General features: G+C 50.2%; 1 protein-coding gene across 2 annotated transcripts in view; it reads left to right on the plus strand.

Moving 5' to 3' along the window:
* Nucleotides 1–20,749, plus strand: part of MTMR8 (myotubularin related protein 8) — a 682,512-nt gene that overhangs the window by 357,298 nt on the left and 304,465 nt on the right. Inside the window, exon 5 of one of the 2 annotated variants that reach the window (XM_086918376.1) lies at nt 5,339–5,467. The exons of the other annotated variant lie outside the window; for it this stretch is intronic. Within the exon in view, the coding sequence (XP_086774502.1) occupies nt 5,339–5,467 (129 nt within the window). The remainder of the gene's footprint in view (nt 1–5,338; nt 5,468–20,749) is intronic. 2 annotated transcript variants of the gene reach the window in all.

Here is a 20,749-nt window from a genome sequence, read left to right on the forward strand (position 1 = left end):
TGCCGCGGCCCATCCTTACGAACTCCCCAGCTCGAGGATTGTGAGCTCCACCTTCCGCTGCCCGTACCGGACCGGTACTAAGACTGTCCCGCTACCCCTTTCCCCCGAAAGAGACTAGAATTGGCAGGATCATCGTATCCTGGTCCCGCTGTATCGTTTATCACCTTGCCTCAAGATTCTTATATAAAGTGTGCCGAACTCATCTTTGTGTGGTGTCCATCTGTGGGGGGGGAAGTTACTTGTCTGTACGATCACCGGAGTAGGCCCTCACCGGAGGCCTCTTCCCCCTGTACTCGGCCGACCCTCCGGGTCCCCGTCTAACAGCGTTTGATTCTTAATTGCCAGAAAAAGGCCTGCGGGGTCCACTGCGGTAACCAGGAGAGCTGGGAAGGCCACTGAACACAAAGGCAAGCGTGCACATAAAAACAAACCTTGTTGCAGTGAAGTGCAAACGGTTGAAACAATCGCTGGTCTGCGACGCGGATGGCGCGATCAGGAATCGCTATACAGCACAATATGGGAAACTGCATACAAGTAATGAGTAGACAAATCAAGTAAGCAATAATAAGGAATGTGATGAGGCACTAAACTCGGCTGCGAGCAGCAAAGAAAGAGGCTTGCAATATGTAAATGGGTACTCCTTATACAGACTGAGAGACTGTGATTGGTGGTTAAAGAGCATTGCGTCATGAGAAATTTCGTTTGTATTATGTTTGAACGTTTTCATTGGCTGCTGAAATTTTGCAGTTAAGAAAAGAGAAGCAATAATCCAAGCCTCTGGTCCGGTGATAGAATCAATAAAGTTGCATTTCCCATTCCAGCTCCCCTATGAAATGTGGCTGGCCTGCTACAGCAGAACCACTAAATGGATTTACACCTAACTTGCCTTGAAAGTAGAACTTCTCTCAAAGTGTATTTTTTTTTTTATTTGTTGTAAATTTGTTTAGTCGCTTTTGAAATATTAGTATTAGAAAAAGGTGGTGGATGAGCATTGAAAGGTTAAAATGTGCCAATATCCTGCCCAATAAAACTTGTGGGCTAGAAACTCATGAGTTGTGTCAATCACATTTGAATTTTTCAAGAATGCAATTGGCTGATCAATGGTTTAAATATTTTGTTTGGAAATCCTAAACCTTGCAAAATTCACTAATTTGATAACATTTGTGAATTTAACACATTGAAAAAAATCGCAGAGAAAAGGGAAAGGCAGGATGGCAGGTTCTAAGCACCAGGAAGGAGTAGATGTAATCAGGCGCTTGCGAATAGTAAAAATGCACTTACTGAGAGGTGAATTGGCAGATTTGATTACATTCGCAAGTACACGACCACCATTTTGTATTCAGAAATGGGCACCATTTTACCAAATTCACAAGTTTCAGAAAATGTATACATTTTCCAGAAAATTGCTATTTTTTTACATTTTATTTGTAGATAAGCCATCAAGGCTTTTACTTGGTGCGGACTCCTGCAGGATCCACAGGAGTGTGCTAAGAGAGATTTATATAGAACCAAAGTCACCTCTGGCAGGGTATCCTTGCACAAAGGGCCCAGCAAATCACAGGGAGAATACAGGATAGGAATGCCAAGAAAGGATAAAACTTCCAAGTTTGTAAGATCTTCTTGAATATAAAAAAACTGCATGTTAATCCAATATTCTGTGGGAGAGCGTTTCAGTGAAGGGATGTGAGATACGAAAAGAAGAGACCTGCCATTCTAGCAAGACGACTCTGCATAGTGTGCACAAGAGCTTTATTGGCAAACCTTAAGGCCCAAGTCTATAAAAGAGAATTTATTTTGAAAATAAGCAGGACCTCTGGAGTGAAGGGCCTAATGTACTTTGCACAGCTGTTTGAAGATCGCACACTGCACACCAAGTTTATTGGGTCAGATGAAGGTCTCATTGTAAGGTTGCAAATCATGCGGGCAGCAGCATTTCAATGGTCTGAATGTGAATGAACAAGTGGTCAACCATAACCACATAAATGGCATTACTGTAATTGAGACGTCGTCTGATCAGAGCCTGGATGATAATTTTTCTACAATGTAAGGGGGGCAATAGTACATTTTGTTCTGCTTGCGCAGGATCCCATAAGATGTTCTCATGACAGAATGAACTTGATTTTTCGTGAAGTCTATCATCAGTGATGATACCCAGCTTCCTAGCAGCTTTCTTTTGGCTGGGGCAGGGCCTAAATTGCTTGACCACCAGTTTTTGGACCAGATGGAATTAGCTTTACCATGAAGGATGATCTCTGCCTTATCCCCATTTAACTTGAGACAGATGTGCCTTTTCTATAGAGCCACATTGTTTAACCGCATCGCTGCGGTGGTTATTTTTCCACGCCCACCGTGGCTGATGACGAGCTGAGCTCGTCATCCGCATCGAAGGCGTTAAATAGTCTAAAAACCTTTGTCTGGTAGTTTCTGTGTTTACAATGGAAAGTATCAGTTGAGTGTCATCTGAGTAAAATATGATTTCAAAACCACATTCTCGATTTAAATGGAGGACGAAAAACTGTTTGAGTTCGATCCATAAGAAAAGACTGGAGTGAGTTCTGTTCATGAGAAAAGACTGGTGCCATTGGAGCGCCTTGAAAGAGAGACCTATCTCACACAGTCTTCCGATCATAATAACATAAGAGATAGTATGAAACTCAGCGGATGGTTCTAGGAGGATAAGGGGAGCTCTTCTGCCATTATCTAGCGTATGCCTGATAGACTCAGTGGCTGCTAATATAGCGGTTTCAGTGCTATATGTGCAATCATGAAACATGATTGTCAAGCATACAGCAATTTATGTACCTCTAAAAAGGCAAGTAGCTGTAGATTAATCACTCTCGAAAAATGCTGAAAGTTAAAGTAGCAAGGAAGTAAGGCAAAAGTTAGAATGCACAGAAGGCTTTTAAAGCCGAGGAAGCACATATACATGTTTCCATGCCACAGAAAACTGCAGATTCGAGGGAGAAATTCAAAAGATCTATCAGATGACCACAGAACAGACCAGAGTTGGCTGCCATAGTATATGGACAGGAATCTTGGGGTGAACTGAATCTGATGTCTTGCATGATTTGTTAAATATCTTTAATATTAACATGGCCACAAGCCAGATCTTCCAACCAACCCCTCCTGCGCAGCATTCTTAAATTTGATGCATTCACCCACTGATAAGCTTTGAGTCTTGGTAGAATTTAGCTAAAGGCAGACAGCTGATATCAGAACTGGACTGTTTTCAACCAGTGTCTAGGGCATTAGCTCAGTGTCCCATAGCCCCTTGAGTACAGTTTGTTGTTGTCGCCATCCTGGAGTAGTGTGACCATGTTCATTAGCCAGAAGCAATCCTAGAACTCCATATTATATTTAAATATCATGTGGGGCAAGAATGAAGATGTACTTTAAACATAGTGATGGTAATGGATATGGAACAATTCATATGTAAGCTATTGCATAATTCTACTAGGATTGTATTTAGAAAATGTGTTGAAATTATCATAAGGACATGGAACAAATAACTGCATTGCCCTTTTAGTACACGGAACAGTGCAATGCAATGGATGCACAAGGGAGTGCAGCGATAAACTGCCATACCTTTTCTGTCTTTGATTTTGCATGTAGTAGCCCCACGTCCAGGTTACCCGTTCGAAGCGCAGAGATACCCCTTTAGGGGTCGATTCAGATGCTATATAAATAAATACATACACTGTCATTAAATACATATAAATGGGAAAGGTTCTTTACAAAACCAAAAAGTCCCCCCCCCCCCCCCCCCCGAAAAATGTATACACCATATGGGCATATGGTTTTGTTTAAGACATTTTTAGATTCCATTTTGTCCACTGTAGTCCTCTCCATTTTTCCTTTACACATTTTACCTCCAACGCCAAAGAGGAACTTTTTTTCTGCCATGTAAAATATTTTCTAAACGCTGACATTATCCTACATATTTTAGTGCAGATGCAAGCCTTTTCCTTCAAGACGTGTACTCCACTCTTATGCAAGACAACTTGGTCATATCTCCTTGCTTTGAGAGACATTCTTGAAATGAGAGAAGGATGTTGCAAGATCATACGCACATTTTTATTTTAGTGAAATGAATACCAAATAAATGTATACCTTGGCTAAGGACTTGACTCCCAGACAGACTGATCTGAAGACCCATTGGCGATGCTCATGTCGTCTACATATTAGATTGTATCTCCTTGGGAGGAAGTTTGGTCCACTGTATAAACTGATGGCCTAAAAAACTGAGATGCTTTGTCCTACAGTGAATGATTGCGGGCAAATTGGTGTCTCTAATTTGAATGTAGGTTAGGCAAACATTCAAGAAACTTAAATAAAACTGTACAGTTTGCTTTCTAGTGCTGTGTGTGTTCTCATCTCAGTTACCGGCCTGGTGTCTAATCTCTGCGCACACAGCATGCTGCTCTTTGTACAGCACCTCGTGGTACCCATGTCCTCCTTAAATAAAAGGTGTGCTCTCGAAAGTTTCTATACACCCAGGTGCAATTTAGGTGTGCAAAAGGCATAATCAGTGAGTGCGTAATCCCGTTTCTTCCCAGATTCCGAAACTGCATGTTTTACCCCTGGAAATTATATTATCATCGAACATAATTCAACAATTCGAGTGAAATTTCTTTATGAACGGATTTGCTATGTAGTGGTCGTGCTAGGTGAAGGGTTGGTGCGAGGGTCACACGTAAAAGTTGTTTAACACCCACAGACTCACACTTTTGTGAAGTAACGCCGATCATTTGCAGGTAGTTTACCAAACCTGTGAACACGTCGACTTAGCTCTCTCTAGGGCAGGAGAAGAAGCGTCTTTGGTGATGGGCAGGGAACATCCCGAGAATTGATATGGGAGTGGGTGGGAGGTCTGTTCTCGACGGACATAAATACTTTCCCGTGAACTAACATAGAGGTAGGAAAATAATTCGTGAATGTAAAAATACATTTTTCAGTTACATTTGCTGCATGCGAAAATGTCAGGCGCTTAGATTTGTGGCTGGTGAAATTACTGTCATGTAAAGAACTTCTGCAAAACTGCGACGCAGTCCGTTGGAGTCGGAAGTTCAGGCTCCTGCAGGACATTTCCATGTTCTTTTCGGCTGTGTGGTGTACCGGGCCCACATCAGTGTCCGAGAGGAATAGGAAGACTAGATTCATGTCTGCTCTTTGAGTGTTTAATGCAGCGAGCTTTGCCAGATGTCGTGTTTGCATGCTGGGTGGGATCGGCGCTCGTGCACAATGCGCAACTCACGCGCCTCGCGCTATCAGCGGCTGCTCGCGCTATCAGCGGCTGCTCGCCGTATCTCACGAGGCGTTTCCTGTGTTTGTCCTGCAGGTCTGCACCACCTACCCGCCCATGCTGGTCGTCCCCAGAACGGCGACCCAGGCGACCCTGCACGGGAGCGCGAAGTTCAGGAGCAGAGGCCGCTTCCCCGTGCTGTCCTACTACTACAAGGAGAACAATGTGAGTCATGTGGGTCTCAAAGGCGCGCTGGGGCGCCCCGTGACCCTGGGATGTGTGAGCTTGTACAGATCTGTCGGTAACGATGGCTGACACGAAATGTGGCCTTCCGCTCTGCTCTAGATAGGCTCTCCTGTCTTCCTGTTATAATGGCACTGAGGAGAGTGAGAGAGCTCACCACAGAAGAGCCTTTTCCTGTTGACTAACACTTAAGTGCAGTCTTAAAACAAGCATTGGCGTAGCCAATAGGTCTCGCCTTTTGGACCTTGTAAGTGTTTATCCATGCAACGCATTATCCTGGGTGTTGTGCCGCCAGGGATTGAACGGCTATACAATGACTACATGCATCGAGAGGAGTGCTATTCAATGGAGTGGTATTGTGTGGCGTGGAGTGTTGTTTGGAGTGATGTTGAGTGGCACGGAGTGGTGTGGCATTACATGGAGTGGCATTGTGTGGCATCTAGTGTTGTGGCATTAGGTGGAGTGGCATTAGGTGGAGTGGCATTGTGCGGAGTTGAATGGCGTGGAGTGGCTTTGAGTGGAGTGGATTAGACGAGTTGAGTGACATTGTGTGAGGTGAAGTAGGCGAGTGGCATTGTGTGCATTGGCCTGCAGTTCCATTGTGTGGCGTGGCGTGGCATGGAGTGGCCTTGTGGCTGTGGACTGGATTGGCATTGTGTGGAGTGGAGTTGCATAATGTGACATGACATGGAGTGGCATTGTGTGACGTGGAAGGGAGTGACATTGATTGGAGTGGAGTAGAGTAGCGTGGCATGGTATTGTGTGGCATGGAAATGAAATGAAATGAATTTGTACTTGTAAAGCGCACTTATACCCCAACCGGGGTTTCCTGGCGCTGTACGCATACCGCTGTGGAACCCTTCCTGGCTTTTCCCTGTGAAATGTCCACTCCTGGGCACCCCAAAGGTAAAGCCAGGCATCCCAGCGCTGTTGGGGCCGTTGTGGAGATTAAGCAAGCTATTGCCCAGAGTTGCAGAGTGGGACCCATGATTAGAATAGGCACCAAGGCGAGAATTATCAGGTCCGCGGAAATTGAGCCCAAGACCCGCCGAGGCGGGAATTGAACCCTGGTCCCGGGCCAGACCTCGGCATTGTGTAGTGGCAGTGTCGAGCGTGTAGTATAATGCCATGTAGTAGAGTGGACTGGCATAGTGTGGCATTAATTGGAGTGGTATTGCATGAAGTAGAGTGGAGCGGCATTGCAGGGAGTGGAGTACATTGGCATGGGAAGGACTGACATGTGGAGTGGAGTGGCATTGTGTGGCATGGAGTGGAGTGGCATTGTGTGGTTGGGAGTGGCATTGTGCGGCATGGAGTGCCACTGTCTGGAGTGTCTTTGTGTGGAGTGACATTGTATGGTAGGTAAAGCTGCCAGAGTATCCACTGAATTGTCATATAGCATTGCAAAGCCTTGTGCTATAAAAATTAATTTCTAATTCAACATCTTACCAATTATCACAATCTATAATCTATGTAAACATTTGATGTCATTGTTCTGATGCAGCAGCTTTATAATATGCACAACACTTCTTCTATACTAGGACAACAGCACAACTCCAGGAACATTCCTTATGGTGCCAAACTCATGATCGTGCCTTTTCAAAACCTGAAACCCGGCCTTACCATTACCTTTTATAAAAACGGCATTGTCATGATCCAAGCACCAGACATGGATCTCAATAAATTCGCTGACTTCTTCTCCATCCTCAAGAAACAAGTACTACTCTCCTCCACGCACCCTCTGAGCCTGCGGTCGCGCCCTGGCTCCTGTCACCGCTCCGGCTCACTCAGCTCTAATTCCAAGGGTAAGGACCTCATATCTAAACCTACTAATGCTGCTGCCACTCCCCTTTCCTTCCCCTCTTTCCCTTCCAGAAGTCGGGCTGGCACGAATCTTCCCTATGTGCTTCCCAATGGGTTCCCCAATCAGGTCAAATCCAGAGACTGTATATCCCCTAGTCCTGTTAGAGAACATTCCTCCGCTCCCCCGACCTCTAGCATTCATCAATAAATCAACCCGGCCGCTCCCATTTCCGATCCTCGCTCCTCACCTTCTCACTTAGTAAATAACAATCACCTCACCCTCCAGTCACCTAATCTTCCCCTCAACAGTCCCGAAACCCCCCTACTGAGCTCGCCTAGACCTCCTCTCTCCCCTCTTCCCAGTAACCAAGCCTTAGGGGGCTTGAGCTCCCCCGGATGGCCTCCTGCTCATGCCGCCAGACCCTGTCCTGACTCTCTGGTTCCTTCCCTGCAACTACTACCTACACCTTTAGACCTTGAAACCCTGAACACCAGAGCTTTCATCATAGTTCAGAAAATCCTGAAATCCTTATTAAATTTGAAGAACATCCTCACTGAACACTCTATGGCTACCCTCAAGCTCTCTCCCAACTCAGTCTTTCCCCCGCTCCCCATACTCACCCTCCAACCCATGCAGCTGGCCAGCAGACATCTTCGCCCTTGCAAACATACCAACTACCTCTCGGAGGAGGAAACCCTAGCCCTCCTCTCATCCTACATGACCTTCCCCGGCGCCCCCTGTTCCCCGACAAGAAAGGCGATTACCTGATTCCCGCGGTCTCAATCAGCACCAATAGATCATCATCTACTGTCATAGAGGTGTAAACAGCAACAACTTAGCACAATTACCCATATCCTCCCCTTCTAACAACATTTGTCCCGATGCTCCACTCTCTGGCCTCCTTCTTAACTGCAGTTCAGCTGCGAGACATGCCTCTGACATCGCCACCCTCATCCTAGCCATGAAACTGATGTAGCCATCCTAACTGAGTCTTGGCACAGCAAATCTTCATCTCTTACCTTGATTTACTGGTCCCAACAAATTATAACATTGTTAGACTTGATAGACAAACAAAAAAAGGGGGAGGCTTCGCATGCATTTACCGCTCAGACCTCCTTGTCACAGAACTCCATGCAGACCCCACGGACACTGGCAAATATCTTGCGCTCTCCATTTGTAACACCACCACTCAGTTATGCAAATTGCACATCTTCTACCACCTCACAGTCAAGAACACCTTCATGGATCTCCTCCTGGAAATTATCCCCCCCCCACTCCAATGACATTTTCCTCGATGACTTTAATCTGCACTGGAATGACCCCAATGACTCCCAAGTCAATGCCGTCTAAGTCTTCCTTGCTGAACTATCACTCACCCAGTCCCGCCCCCTTCCAACCCACTCAAAAGGCGCCACATTGGAGTGGATCGTCGCTAAGGCATCAGCGGTCAGGCTGAACTCAATAGATCCATGCGACTGGTCAGACCACCATGCCATCACCTTCCAAATACCTGACTACCGCAAGAAAAGACCTGGACAACCGGTGAAACCGAAATGCTGGCTCAGAGACCCTAAGAACCTTGACCTGGAAAGCTAACTGCTCGCTGCAAGAATGAACTACCTGCCCCTCAGCCCCTCACACACACACACAAATCTTTCTAAGGTCAACAACCTCACAGAGCACTACAACTCGACTATGTCCAACATTTTGGATGATCTGGCCCCGTTAAAGCTCAAAAGTTCCAAAACAAAGACAAAAGCCCCTGGTTCAGAGGTCTCCTCTCAGACGATTACTGAGTCGCCGCTCGGCCGCCGGGCGTGCATACATCGCATCTATGTTGTCGCACCGTAACCAAGATGAAATTTTGTCGCATCGCACCAGAGCGTCATCGCAACAGATCGCAGTAAGAAACCGATACATCACCTCTCCACACAGTAAGGAAGTGAGCATCAACTCCCCTGCCCAGCAGTAAGGAACAGACGCATCTACTCCCCTGAGTGTAAGGAACCGACGCATCACCTACCCAGCGACTCTTTTGTTTGTTTTGCATTACGCATCCCAGGTACTGTGAGAATAAAGTGCCGCATTTACATCTGAAGTGAACTAAGCTATTTCTAACATTTTAAGGACTTATTTGGATCATAGTATTATGGATTTTTGTCGTTTGGTCTTGTGTTAGTCTAGTAAAGATTACTTATTTTTCTAAACCTTTGTGGTGTCCATCTGTAGTGTTTTCCCTGTATTACAGGATTCAGAGTGTTTTTTTTTAGGATGGGGATGACTTGCCCGGTTTTCAGGGAGTCAGGGAAGCGTTGAAAATAGTAGTCCAAATGGCAACGATGAGTAGGGAGGTTGCTGCAAGCAGTTGGCGGGGGGAGCGTCGTTTAAGTGGGTGCTCGGTTTTAAGGAGAAAATAATTTTCTAGATGGAATGGTCATCATGTAGATCGAAGTTGGACCAGTGAACTTGATTCTTGGGTGTTGCCAGGGGTGGAAGAGAGGAGAGACGGGTCCCGGTAAGAGGAGGAGGGACGTTTGAGGTAGCATTCATCATCTTGAAGAAGAATCTCCAAGGGCTTGAACTGTGCTTGCCTCCTGCTGAAGTCTAAGGGATACAAGACTTCAGCCCCAGCTCCCCACTGAATTCCCTTGCTGGGAATTGAAGTGCCTGCTGTTTTGCTGGGCCTTCTGAGAGACTGCATGTCACTGGGAGTGCGACCCAATGACGAGAAGCATGTCGCCTCCACAGCAGTTGCCACTGCATTGGCGAGTAAGCGTGCCGCTGCTGCCGCTGTCACCATCGCATCACCGAATCACGTCACATTACTCGAGAAGCGTTCTACCGCCTCAGAGGCCTCTGTTGCATCACAGTAAAAGCATGTCGCAGGGCCAGTCACGGCTCAGACGATCACTGAGTCGCCGCTCGGCCGTCGGGCGTGCATACATCGCATCTACGTTGTCGCACCGTAACCAAGATGCCATTTTGTCGCATCGCACCAGAGCGTCATCGCAACAGATCGCAGTAAGAAACCAATACATCACCTCTCCACACCGTAAGGAAGTGAGCATCAACTCCCCTGCCCAGCAGTAAGGAACAGACGCATCCACTCCCCTGAGTGTAAGGAACCGACGCATCACCTACCCAGCGACTCTTTTCTTTGTTTTGCATTAAGCATCCCAGGTACTGTGAGAGTAAAGTGCCGCATTTACATCTGAAGTGAACTAAGCTATTTCTAACATTTTAAGGACTTATTTGGATCACAGTATTATGGATTTTTGTCGTTTGGTCTTGTGTTAGTCTAGTAAAGATTACTTATTTCTCTAAACCTTTGTGGTGCCCATCTGTAGTGTTTTCCCTGTATTACAGTATGTGTTCACAAATGCTTTACACTCTGCCTCTGAGATAAACCGGTCTGCCCGTGCCAAGCTACCAAGAGGGTGAGCAGGTTTTATTTTAGCATTAAATCTTTTTATTCATCGCATAAATACCGACCCATGCTTGTGAAGGCACCGGCCACACAATAACAATGCAAAAGTAACGCCATGGGAGGCGCAAGTGCCATACAAGATGTGTTAAACACAGCAAGCCGCCTACAACCCAGTCGGGCCGGCCGCGTCTAAAGGCAAGAGAACCAGTCGGATGCTGTAGCCATGTGTGCAATAAAACCAAACCCCAAACTAACCCCCCCTCTCCTACCCCCCACTCCCCTCCTTGTCCGCTGAGTAAACCAAGCAGAATCCCCAACCAGTCCTGTAGCAATAAAGGGGCAGCTTTAAAACTATTTTATATCTGGACTTTCCGCCTGCAAGCCTTTGCCTTGGGCTCAGTGAGTGGGGTGTCCGCGAGATGCAGCAATCTCAGATAACGGGGACAGCTCAGTTCCCTGAACTCCCCGGTGAGCAAAGTCAAGAACGTCCGCCAGAAGTCTGCAAACTCCTCACCTCTCCCCCCTGCTGTCAGGGACAGCTTCTCCATCCCCAGGATTGTCCAAAGTCTGTGTAGCCAGCCAAGTTGTATGGGGGGCTGCGGGTCTCTCCAGCGGGCCACAATGTTCTGCACAGCCGCCCCTAGTGCGATAGCAATCGGCCTCCCCCTCAGAGATTTCAAGGGGTACATCAGCGCATTTGGTAAGCCAAGGAGTATGTAGGCAGGGAATCTAGGGAGCTGGGTGTCTAAGTGCGTGTCTATTAGATCTACGATGGTGGACCAGTATTGTTGCAGCCGCTCGCAGCTCCATAGCAGGTGCTCAAGTGTTCCCCGTTCCCTGCACCCCCTCCAACAGCGATCACTTACTTGGGGATCCCAGCGATTGATTCGCGCTGGGGTATGATACCAATATGTGGCTACCTTAGTCAGGGTCTCCGTGAGGCCGGTGTGATAGGCCGAGTGCCTGGCCCTGTGGTATATCCCTTCCCATTCTTTGGGCGTGAGTTGCATCCCTAGGTCCTCCTCCCACCTACCCTTCCCTGAATTGTATGTGTATATGTTGGAGAGGAGCAAGTGTTGGTACAAGTCTGAAAGTAATTTCTTCTCGGATGTGCGTGTTAGGAGCCATTTCTCGTACGGCGTGAGGAAACGCTGCGCTCCTGGTCTAATGGACGGGTGCAAGACCCAGTGCCAGACCTGCAAATAGGGCAGTCGATCAGCCTCTTGCACCCCATCCTCCTCCACCCTCTGAAAGGAGAGGATGCCTTCTAGGCTAAACATATGACCCGCCTCCCTACAGGGAGTAGTCCTCCACGTTTTAAAGAGCTGTGGGTCAAGACCCGGTGTAAAGTCGGGATTCCCGAATATCGGCGTTAGCGGGGAGGGAAACAACGTGAGTTCTCTCCTGACAGCCACCTGATCCCACACTTTCATCACCGTACTCGTAATGTATGATGCATAGAGGTTAGGTGGCCTGTGACACCGCGGTAAGAAGGGCACACCTTGGAGGGGCCGGCCAGCCACCGCTTGGTCCTGAAAGAGCCAATGTTTGCTGGATTCAAGTTGGTACCATTCCACCAGAGTGCGCAACTGAGCCGCTTGGAAGTATAGGGTGAGGTCGGGCAGGCCCACGCCTCCATGAGCCGGGGGGAGAGTTGCAATTTGCTGCTTAAAGCGGGGACGACGCCCATTCCATACATAACGCGCCAGATCCGCTTGAGTCTTCTGGAGCCATCCTGTCGGTGGGCGCAGAGGAAGGGTCTGGAAGACGTAGAGGACCTGCGGTAGGAGGGTCATCTTGACTGCTGCTATACGTCCTAGCCAGGAAAGCGTGAGACGGTTCCATTTCCTCAGTGTCTCACTGAGGTGTACGCTTAGCCTGGAGTAGTTGGCTTCCGCCGTGCCTCGCACTGTCGGCGCCAGTAAGACCCCCAAATACAGAACTGTGGAGTTAGACAACTGCAGGTCAAATTCGGCCTTGGCATCTGCCAACACATCAGGGGGCAGGGACACATTCAACGCCACTGATTTTTCCACATTGATTTTAAAACCCGAGGCCTGGGCGAAGGAGTGCAGCTCGACTAGGAGCGCCCGCAGGGATTGCATTGGGTCCATGAGGGAGAGCAGGATGTCGTCCGCTTATAAGCTGATATTGTGCGTGTCTCCCCCAAAGGGGATGCCTCTGATGCGTTGTTGTTGTCTGACCCGTTGTGTCAGTGGCTCCATGTAGAGCGCGAACAGGAGGGGGGAGAGCGGGCAGCCCTGCCTGGTCCCTCTGCCTGATCCCTCTGCCTATCGGAAAGCGTGGCGAGGTATGACCATTGACTCGGACCGTCGCGGTAGGCTGTCTGAACCAGTTAAATATCCGAATGCGCAGAGTCTCCCCAAAGCCGAATCTCTGGAGCGTCTGTTCTAGATAGGGCCAATGCACCCGGTTGAACGCCTTCTCAGCGTCTATGGTTAGAAGCATGCAACCCGGACTTGTGCGAGATCCTGCTTCGATGAGGTGGAGGACGCGTCTAGTGTTATCGCTCGTTTGCCGCTGGGGGATGAAGCCGGCCTGGTCGGGTTCAACCAACTGCTGCATATAGGGAGCCAGCCGGCTCACAATGATACCCGTATACAGCTTAAGGTCTACGTTAAGTAGGGATTTCGGCCTGTAGGAGCTGCAGCGAGTGGGATCCCTGCCTGCTTTGGGTATCATCGAAATTGCCGCCTCCAGTAGCTCCGGAGGGATAGCCCCCGCTTTATCGAAGGTGTTGAAGAGAGCCCGCAGCAAAGGGGCCACCTGCTGGCAAAACTTCTTATAAAAAGCCGCGGAGTAGCCATCCGGCCCTGGGAGTTCCCCAGCTTGAGGCGGGAGATCGCTGAAATGACTTCCTCCAAGCCTATGGGCCTATCGAGGAACTGTGCTTGTGCCTCACTCAGCGATGGAAGGGTTGCTCCTTCCAGGTAGTCGCTGCCGAGCTGTAGGTCTAGCCTATCCGCTTCATACAGGTCTGCATAGAAGGTCCCAAACGTTGCCGCGATGGCCGCGCCATCAGTGAGCGAGTCACCTTGATTAGATTGGATGGTATGGATGTGTCGCTGCTGCCGTTGTTCTCGCAGTTTGCAAGCCAACAGTTTTCCGCACCGGTCACCAGCGTAGTAGGCATGTTTCAGGCGTATAGCGGCGAACTCCGCCACGTCCTGATCTAGTGCAGCCAACATCTTCTGCTCCGTGCATAGCTGGCGCCAAGCCCTGGCTGCCCCAGTGCGTTGGTGTAGTTGCTCCAGTTCCGTTACGCGCTGTGTGAGTTCAGCCCTCTTCTGCGTGCGTTCCCTATTATTGGCCGCGGCTAATGAAATAAACTTGCCGCGGATGACAGCTTAAAGTGTCGCCCATTGGGTAGCTTTGGTAGTGTCGTCGTTAGCGTTGTGTGGGAGGAATTGGCTGATGGCTGCCTTGATCTTCTCCACCGAGGAGGGGTTCTGCAGCAAACCATCTCGCAAGCGCCAGTGTTGTTGCGGGCTAGGCGTGTCTGGTACCAGAAAAGATGCCTCTATCGGGGAGTGATCGGACAATGAGGCCGGGTGGATCTCAACATCTTGTGCGCGCGCTTCCAGTTGAGAGGAACACAAGAGGTAATCTAGTTGCGCATAAGACTTATGGGCTGCCGAGTAATGAGTGTAGGCTGTGGCATGGGGATGGCAGTGTCTCCACAGGTCGACTAGTCCCAGGTCTGCAAGGTATGCGTGCCCCTCCGCTGACTATGCCCCCACCTGGCCAAACCTCTGGTTGGAGCGGTCAGCGATGTTATGAAACACCAGGTTGAGGTCTCCCCCTAGCAATAGGTGCGGATGCATGTTGGCTGTGGCTACTTCTAGTGCAGAATGTAAGTACTTCTCCCGTCCTTCATTGGGTGCATACATGGAGCCTATCAATAGTGTCTGCCCCGCCCCGAGAAAGCGATGGACCAGTAGCCTACCCTTCACTTCCGCCTCCTTCGACAACACCCGCCCTCTGAAGGACCTTGCCACCAGAATTGCCACCCCGGCCACTTTCTTGGATGCGGACGAAAAAAGCTGTTCCGGGAATGAGCGGGACCGAAGCCATGGTAGTCCTTGGACAGCAGATGTGTCTCCTGCAGAAGGCATATGTCAGCTTGTGTGTGCTCTAGGAAGGAAAGGATCGCCCTGCACTTGTTGGGGCTGTTAAGCCCTCTTACGTTTAGGGAAAGTACAGTCAGCGGACGTGTCATCCTGAGCGTGGAACAGGGGCTGGCGCATGATTAGAGCGGACTGGAGGCGTAGAAGGGAAAAAAAAACAGCGATGCTTCTCAGCGACTGTGGATAAGGAGGCCCCCCCCCCCCCCTCCCCCACCCCGAAAGACTGTCCCACCCAAACCTCAACTGGAAATCCCCTCAACTCCCCCCCCAACTCTCCCCCCTCCTCCCACCCTCCCCCCGTCAATACCCCAACTTGAAACCCCAAAGAACAAACCATAGTCTCGGCCCTGTTTGGCAGTTCAGGTCCGCAGAAATGTCTCAGTGGGAAACGTGGCAGTGGTGGCTCCCCTTCGGCTCCCCAATCCCCCCCACCCACCCCCATCGTTAAAGCAAAGTGTGGAGGTCAACCCCCCCATTGTGCTATTCAGGGAGCAACAGTGGTATCCCGTACCACTTCTTGGACAGCCGCCGCTTGTTCCTGGGCGATCGTCGCAGGGTCCGGTCTTAGGCCCACGCCTGCGCCTTCTTCTGACCCTCTGCCAGCCATCTTGGTTACGCTGCGTCAGTCTGTCTTGTGACCCATGAGGCGAGGCATCTTCCGAGTCTGAGGGGTCTTGCAGGTCAATATTTAGGAGGGTACAGGTGTCGCTGAGGGAGCGAAGTTGATGCAGTTTCCCCTGCCATTTGAAAATGATCCGAAACGGATGGCCCCATGAATATGGCACCTCTTTCTCACGTAGGAAGGTTGTTACTGCTTTGAATTTGTGCCTCTTTTGCAGCGTTATGGCCGACAGGTCCTGAAACAGAGCGACGGCAACCCCTCTAAACTGCAGAGGTTGTTTCCGCCGGGCATCCTGGAGGATCCGTTCTTTCACAGGGAAATCAGGGAGGTAGGCTAGAATGTCCGGTGGCGGGGCCGGTGCGCGCCTCGGCGGGCCCACCCTGTGTGCACGGTCTATGCGTATGGTGAAGGTCTCAGATTCCCCCAGTACTTCCCGGAAAAGATCCTGTAAGTATCCTGTGACGCTGTTCCCCTCGGCACCCTGTGGTACATTTCTGACCCGTATCTTATTTCTCCGAGAGCGGTTCTGAAGGTCTTCTGCGTGCGCCTGTAATTCCACCTGCTGCTCCTGGAGACGGAGGACTTCCTGTTGTGAGTGCACCAGTTCTTTTCTGCGGGCATGACCGGCGTCCTCCACCGCGGCCACTCTCTCCCCCAGACCGTCTATGTCTCTACGGAGTTCCCGTTGTTCCCCTGCGATGTCCTGTTTGAGAGCCTGAAAATAGTCTCTGAAGGTGTTGAACAGCGATTCTAAGAAGGTGCGGATGATGGGCACTTCTTGCACCTCCTGGTGTTGCACATCGGGGTTTGCCAGGGAAGGGGGGGTGTCTGAGCCTTCCCTCCCTTGGATGTAGGTTTGTGGAGCATGTCTGTGATGGTGCGATTAGCTCTACGGCTTGAGTTGGCCATGCTGCTCCCAAGCGTGGGGCCTGTTATAACTCCGGGTTCCTCTCCCGGGCCCCAGATGGTCGCCGTTTTCTGTCTGCCAGTGAGGTATTCAAGTCCTCCGGCAGTACCACCTTTGTCTCTGGGCGAGCCCTGGAGTCCCTTACTCTCCAGCTCCGGCCCGCAGCGTCTGCTATCACCTGTCTCTGCCAGTCTCAGCCTCCCAGGCCCGGCTCCGGCTAGTGCCCCTCTCTCCTCCCGCCGGGGGCCCGAACACCTTGCTCCCCCGAGGTATTGCGCCCCGCTCCTCACCTCTGTTGCGGGCTCCCTTGTGTTTCCTTGGAACTCCTCACCGGCACACTCCCCCAGTAGCGCTGGATCCTCTGCAATAGCGATAGGGCACCATCCCACTCCTCATAGTTGTGCGTTGGCAACTAGGTGGCGCGCAATTAGTGGGCCTTTGCGTGATGTGCCACCATTAACGGGGCTCTCACTGATGCTCCCGGAGGTGTCTTGATCTTGTCGTCCCGTCTGGCCAGCCGCCGTCGCGGGCCCGGGCACCCGGCCACTCAGTCTCGTAGACCTGTGCCCCTCAGCAGTCACGCCCGGTTCCCGGGCCTCCTGCCATTAGGCCTGCTTCTCGCTCGCTGGACTCCTGGTCGCCCTCTCACCTGCCCGCGGCGGTCTGGGGGGGGCGCCAACGCCTTCCCTGGCCTCTTCGGCCTTGCAGCCGGTCGCCCAGGCCCAAAGCCGGGGCCTCGAGTCCGGCGTCTCGCCCCTCGGCCACCTCTCCGTGCCTCCACCGTATGGTCCCGGCCCGCAGGCCCAGCTCTTGTGACGGGGAGCCGGACGCTCACCAACGGGCTCCCCGCAACCGTGTTCCGGCTCCGAGCCAGCCGCCCCCAGTCACCAACGCTGCTCCTCCCCTCGAGGCACGTGGATGCACCCCCGGCTGCGGCCTAGTCCCGGCCCTGTCGCGATGTGGGCCCCGGGCTCCGTGTAGATGACCGCATTGTCCTCTGTGCCGGTGCTTCTCACCGCCGGGTCTCACACGCCCCTGTCGGGGGGCCACCAGGCCGAGCGATGCATCTATGTGCTCCTGCGTGGCCTTGCCGCCGTCTGCCTAGGCCTGAAGCTGGGGCCTCAATTTGAACGGCCCGCCGGCTGGGTGTCTTGCCACTCACGTCGCCTCAGGGGACCGCGCGGTGCAGGCCGATGTCACAGCCCGTCCGCCTCTCGTGGGGCTCGCTCCTGACTTGCCCGGGCCCACCGCCGGCAACTCCGCTGCTCTCTGCAGGGCCGTTCTGTTTCCGGAGCCCGCCTCACCTGCGTCTATCTCCCGGTCCGGGCCGGGTCGCAAGCCACTCCGTCTGCTCCCGCACTTCATGGCCGGGAGGACGGTCCCGCCGCAGGTGACCACTGGCCCACGTCTCTGGGGAAGAAAATAGCTGGAATCAGGGGGTCACAACCGCTATGTTAAGGCTGTTATGGGCCTGGGGCCGGGGAGCCGAGGGAAACCACGTCCGTTCAGCTCGCCATCTTGGCCACGCCCCCCGCAGGGGTTATTTTAGAAGTGTAACCTCTTAACCTGACTAGAAGCAAGGGACTCTATTTGGTCAAAGGTACCTACATCTGCCAAATAGAGACCCCCAATTCTAACAGCTTCGAACACAGGATGGGTCTAGGAGGTACCGTCCTCAAATGGTTTGATTCCTTCCTCCAGAACCACACCCAGAGATTCTTAGTCAACAGCAACCTATCTGTGCCTTCCCCGATATCTATTGGTGTCCCTCAAGGCTCTACTCTGTCCCCTATCATCTTCAATCTCTACCTTGAACCATTAGCTGAAATTCCTCACATGGCCAACATCTCCTTCTATATGTACGCCGATGATACTCAGATTTACATCAAAATCTCCTCTGTAGAGGAGATTACCTACTGAATGACGCCCTGAAACTGACTGTTCAATGGCTCACCAACAACCAGCTCAAACTGAATGGCCAAAAAACGGTGTTCCCCCTCCCCCCCCCCCCCCCCACCCCCCGCCCTCCCCAACCTCCCCACCCCTCCTAAAAACTCCAACGACATCCCGGAATAGATTAACTTGATCACAGCACTTAACTGCACACCGACCATAGTGGATTCTGCTAAATCTCTCGGTATAACCTTGAACAGCAACCTGAATATGCATGAACACATCAACTTGATGGCCAAAACTGCCAGGTTCAACCTGAGCAACTTGAGAACACTAAAACCCTTCCTTGAAACTGCTGACCTAAAACCTGCAGTGCAGGCGTTAGTCATCCCCAGAAATGAATACGGCTGCTCTACCCTATCTGGCCTACCAAAGACTTCCACGACCCCTCTAAAAGCGTGCCTCAATGCTGCAGCTAGACTCTTGTCGGGTTTTAAAAAATGTGACCACATTTCATCGCATATGAAATCCTTGAACCGGCTTCCTCTTGAAGCCAGAATCTAGCTCAAGCTGGCCTGTATCACACACAAAGCCTTGTACATGAACTCCCCAGCATATCTCACCCAGAAAATCATGGTGTCTGGAGGATTCAGAAACTCCCGGTCCGCCAGAGACCTGTGTGCTCCAGCCTCCCCGCTAACGCAAGGAAAAAACAAATAACAGAGCGTACTCTGGGGCTGCACCAAGAATCTGGAACTCCCTACTATCCTCCATCAGAATACCTTCTCTGTCAATCTTTAAAAAGGAAGCTAAAACCTTCCTAATGAGCAAATTCCTCCAATAACTCTCCTTTGTTCGTTATACCGCCTTTTGTCATGGCCCTTGGTTCTGTGCATAATTTCCTGTACTGCTTGGCCCGTTCTGTGTACCAATTCTCACTCCTTCAAATGTTCTGCTGGTTCTCTCTACCTGTCGCTATCATCTCCCCTCTTTTACAACTGCTGGTTTTCTCTTTTTATCGCTAACATGTCGCTCTGCTGATTATGATGCTGTACTGATTATTGTATATAACTCTGGCTTTGTTCTAATGCAGTCAACTACCTAATACCCAGTTTGGGAAAATATGGAGACCCCTACATTAACAGTAGATACTTGCTAGCTCGTAGGGAATACATATCAAAGGGGAAAAACAAGCTAATGGCAAGCATGAATATATAAAATTATGTCAGGACATTGTACAATAGATCAAACAACATAGTGCTTTGATTATTATCAAAAGATAGAGCAGAGTCCAGGAAGTGGTAAGGATGCAGACTAGTACTGTCTCTTTCCCAAAAAAGTTTAAAAAACGATTTTCCCTACCTGTGATTGCATCATCTTTTATTTTTATTTTTACATTTCTTTAACTGTCTTTGCCTGGGTTGTTACAGTTTAAAACTGTAGTGTTAACCTGCCAGTGATTGCTTAATTTATCCCATATTTTTATGTTTAAACCTGTGGTGTTTCCTGCCTGTGACTGCTTCCATTTAATCTGTTGAATTGTGGGATTTGCAGTCCAAACTCTAGTTTTTCCCTCTCGTTCCCCTGACTATCAGTTTTTCCTTCCAAATGTCTCCTTTGCTCTGTGCTAATACCTGTATGTTAACAAGTGCACCCCCAGCGACCATTTTGTGTTAACAAGTCTGTGAAACCAGCCATCCCCCTCCCCCGAGATAGCAGTAAGCTGTTTAAACTGTGTTTAATGGGGACTGTGCACTTTGTTTTTTGACCAGGAGAGGGAGTAAAGTTTTATGCAAATAGTGTTGTTAGAGGACAAGTGTGTTAGGGCCTTACCTGCAGAAGTCCAAAATGTGGATTGAGCCGGTCTGTCTCCTAGGAGATTTCTGAATAGAGGAGCAGCTCCCAACTCCCTGGCCAGCAAACCTTGTCTGAGGTAGTTGGGACCCAATATAGTGTGATCTTGTTTGGTACATGTGTACACTGATTGGTGGTTGTATCTGATCTTTCTGTTGGATTAGGGTTAGTGTCCTCATGGTTGGGTATTTGAGGGTTCTGATTGGTTTCTGGGTCTGTGATTCAATCAATGTAGGGTTGGGACTGGGGCTAGGGTTAGGATTTCTATTGGAAGTATGGACTAGTGCTTCCTTTTTCTGATAGATACATCTGCCTTGTGGATTCCTCACCTTGTGAATATCCCCCTGCCTCAGCAACGTTCGGAAAATTCTTTGTAGCTCGCCGGCGTGGACGACGTCATAGGAGCACGACATTACACCTTCATGCCCGGAGATTGAACGGGGCAACTTGAATTCCTTTTCTCTCCCTCACGATGTGGTGGATGTCATTCTTTCTGCCAGACGTGACTCCACTAAGTCCATCTATTCTTATAGGTGGTCTAAATTTGTCTCTTGGTGTAGGGAGAGGGCTGTTGACCCTTTGAAGGCTCAATTGTCAGACATTTTACAG

Source organism: Lissotriton vulgaris, chromosome 4_1, assembly GCF_964263255.1.
Source record: "Lissotriton vulgaris chromosome 4_1, aLisVul1.2, whole genome shotgun sequence".
NCBI classification, from domain to species: Eukaryota; Metazoa; Chordata; class Amphibia; order Caudata; family Salamandridae; genus Lissotriton; species Lissotriton vulgaris.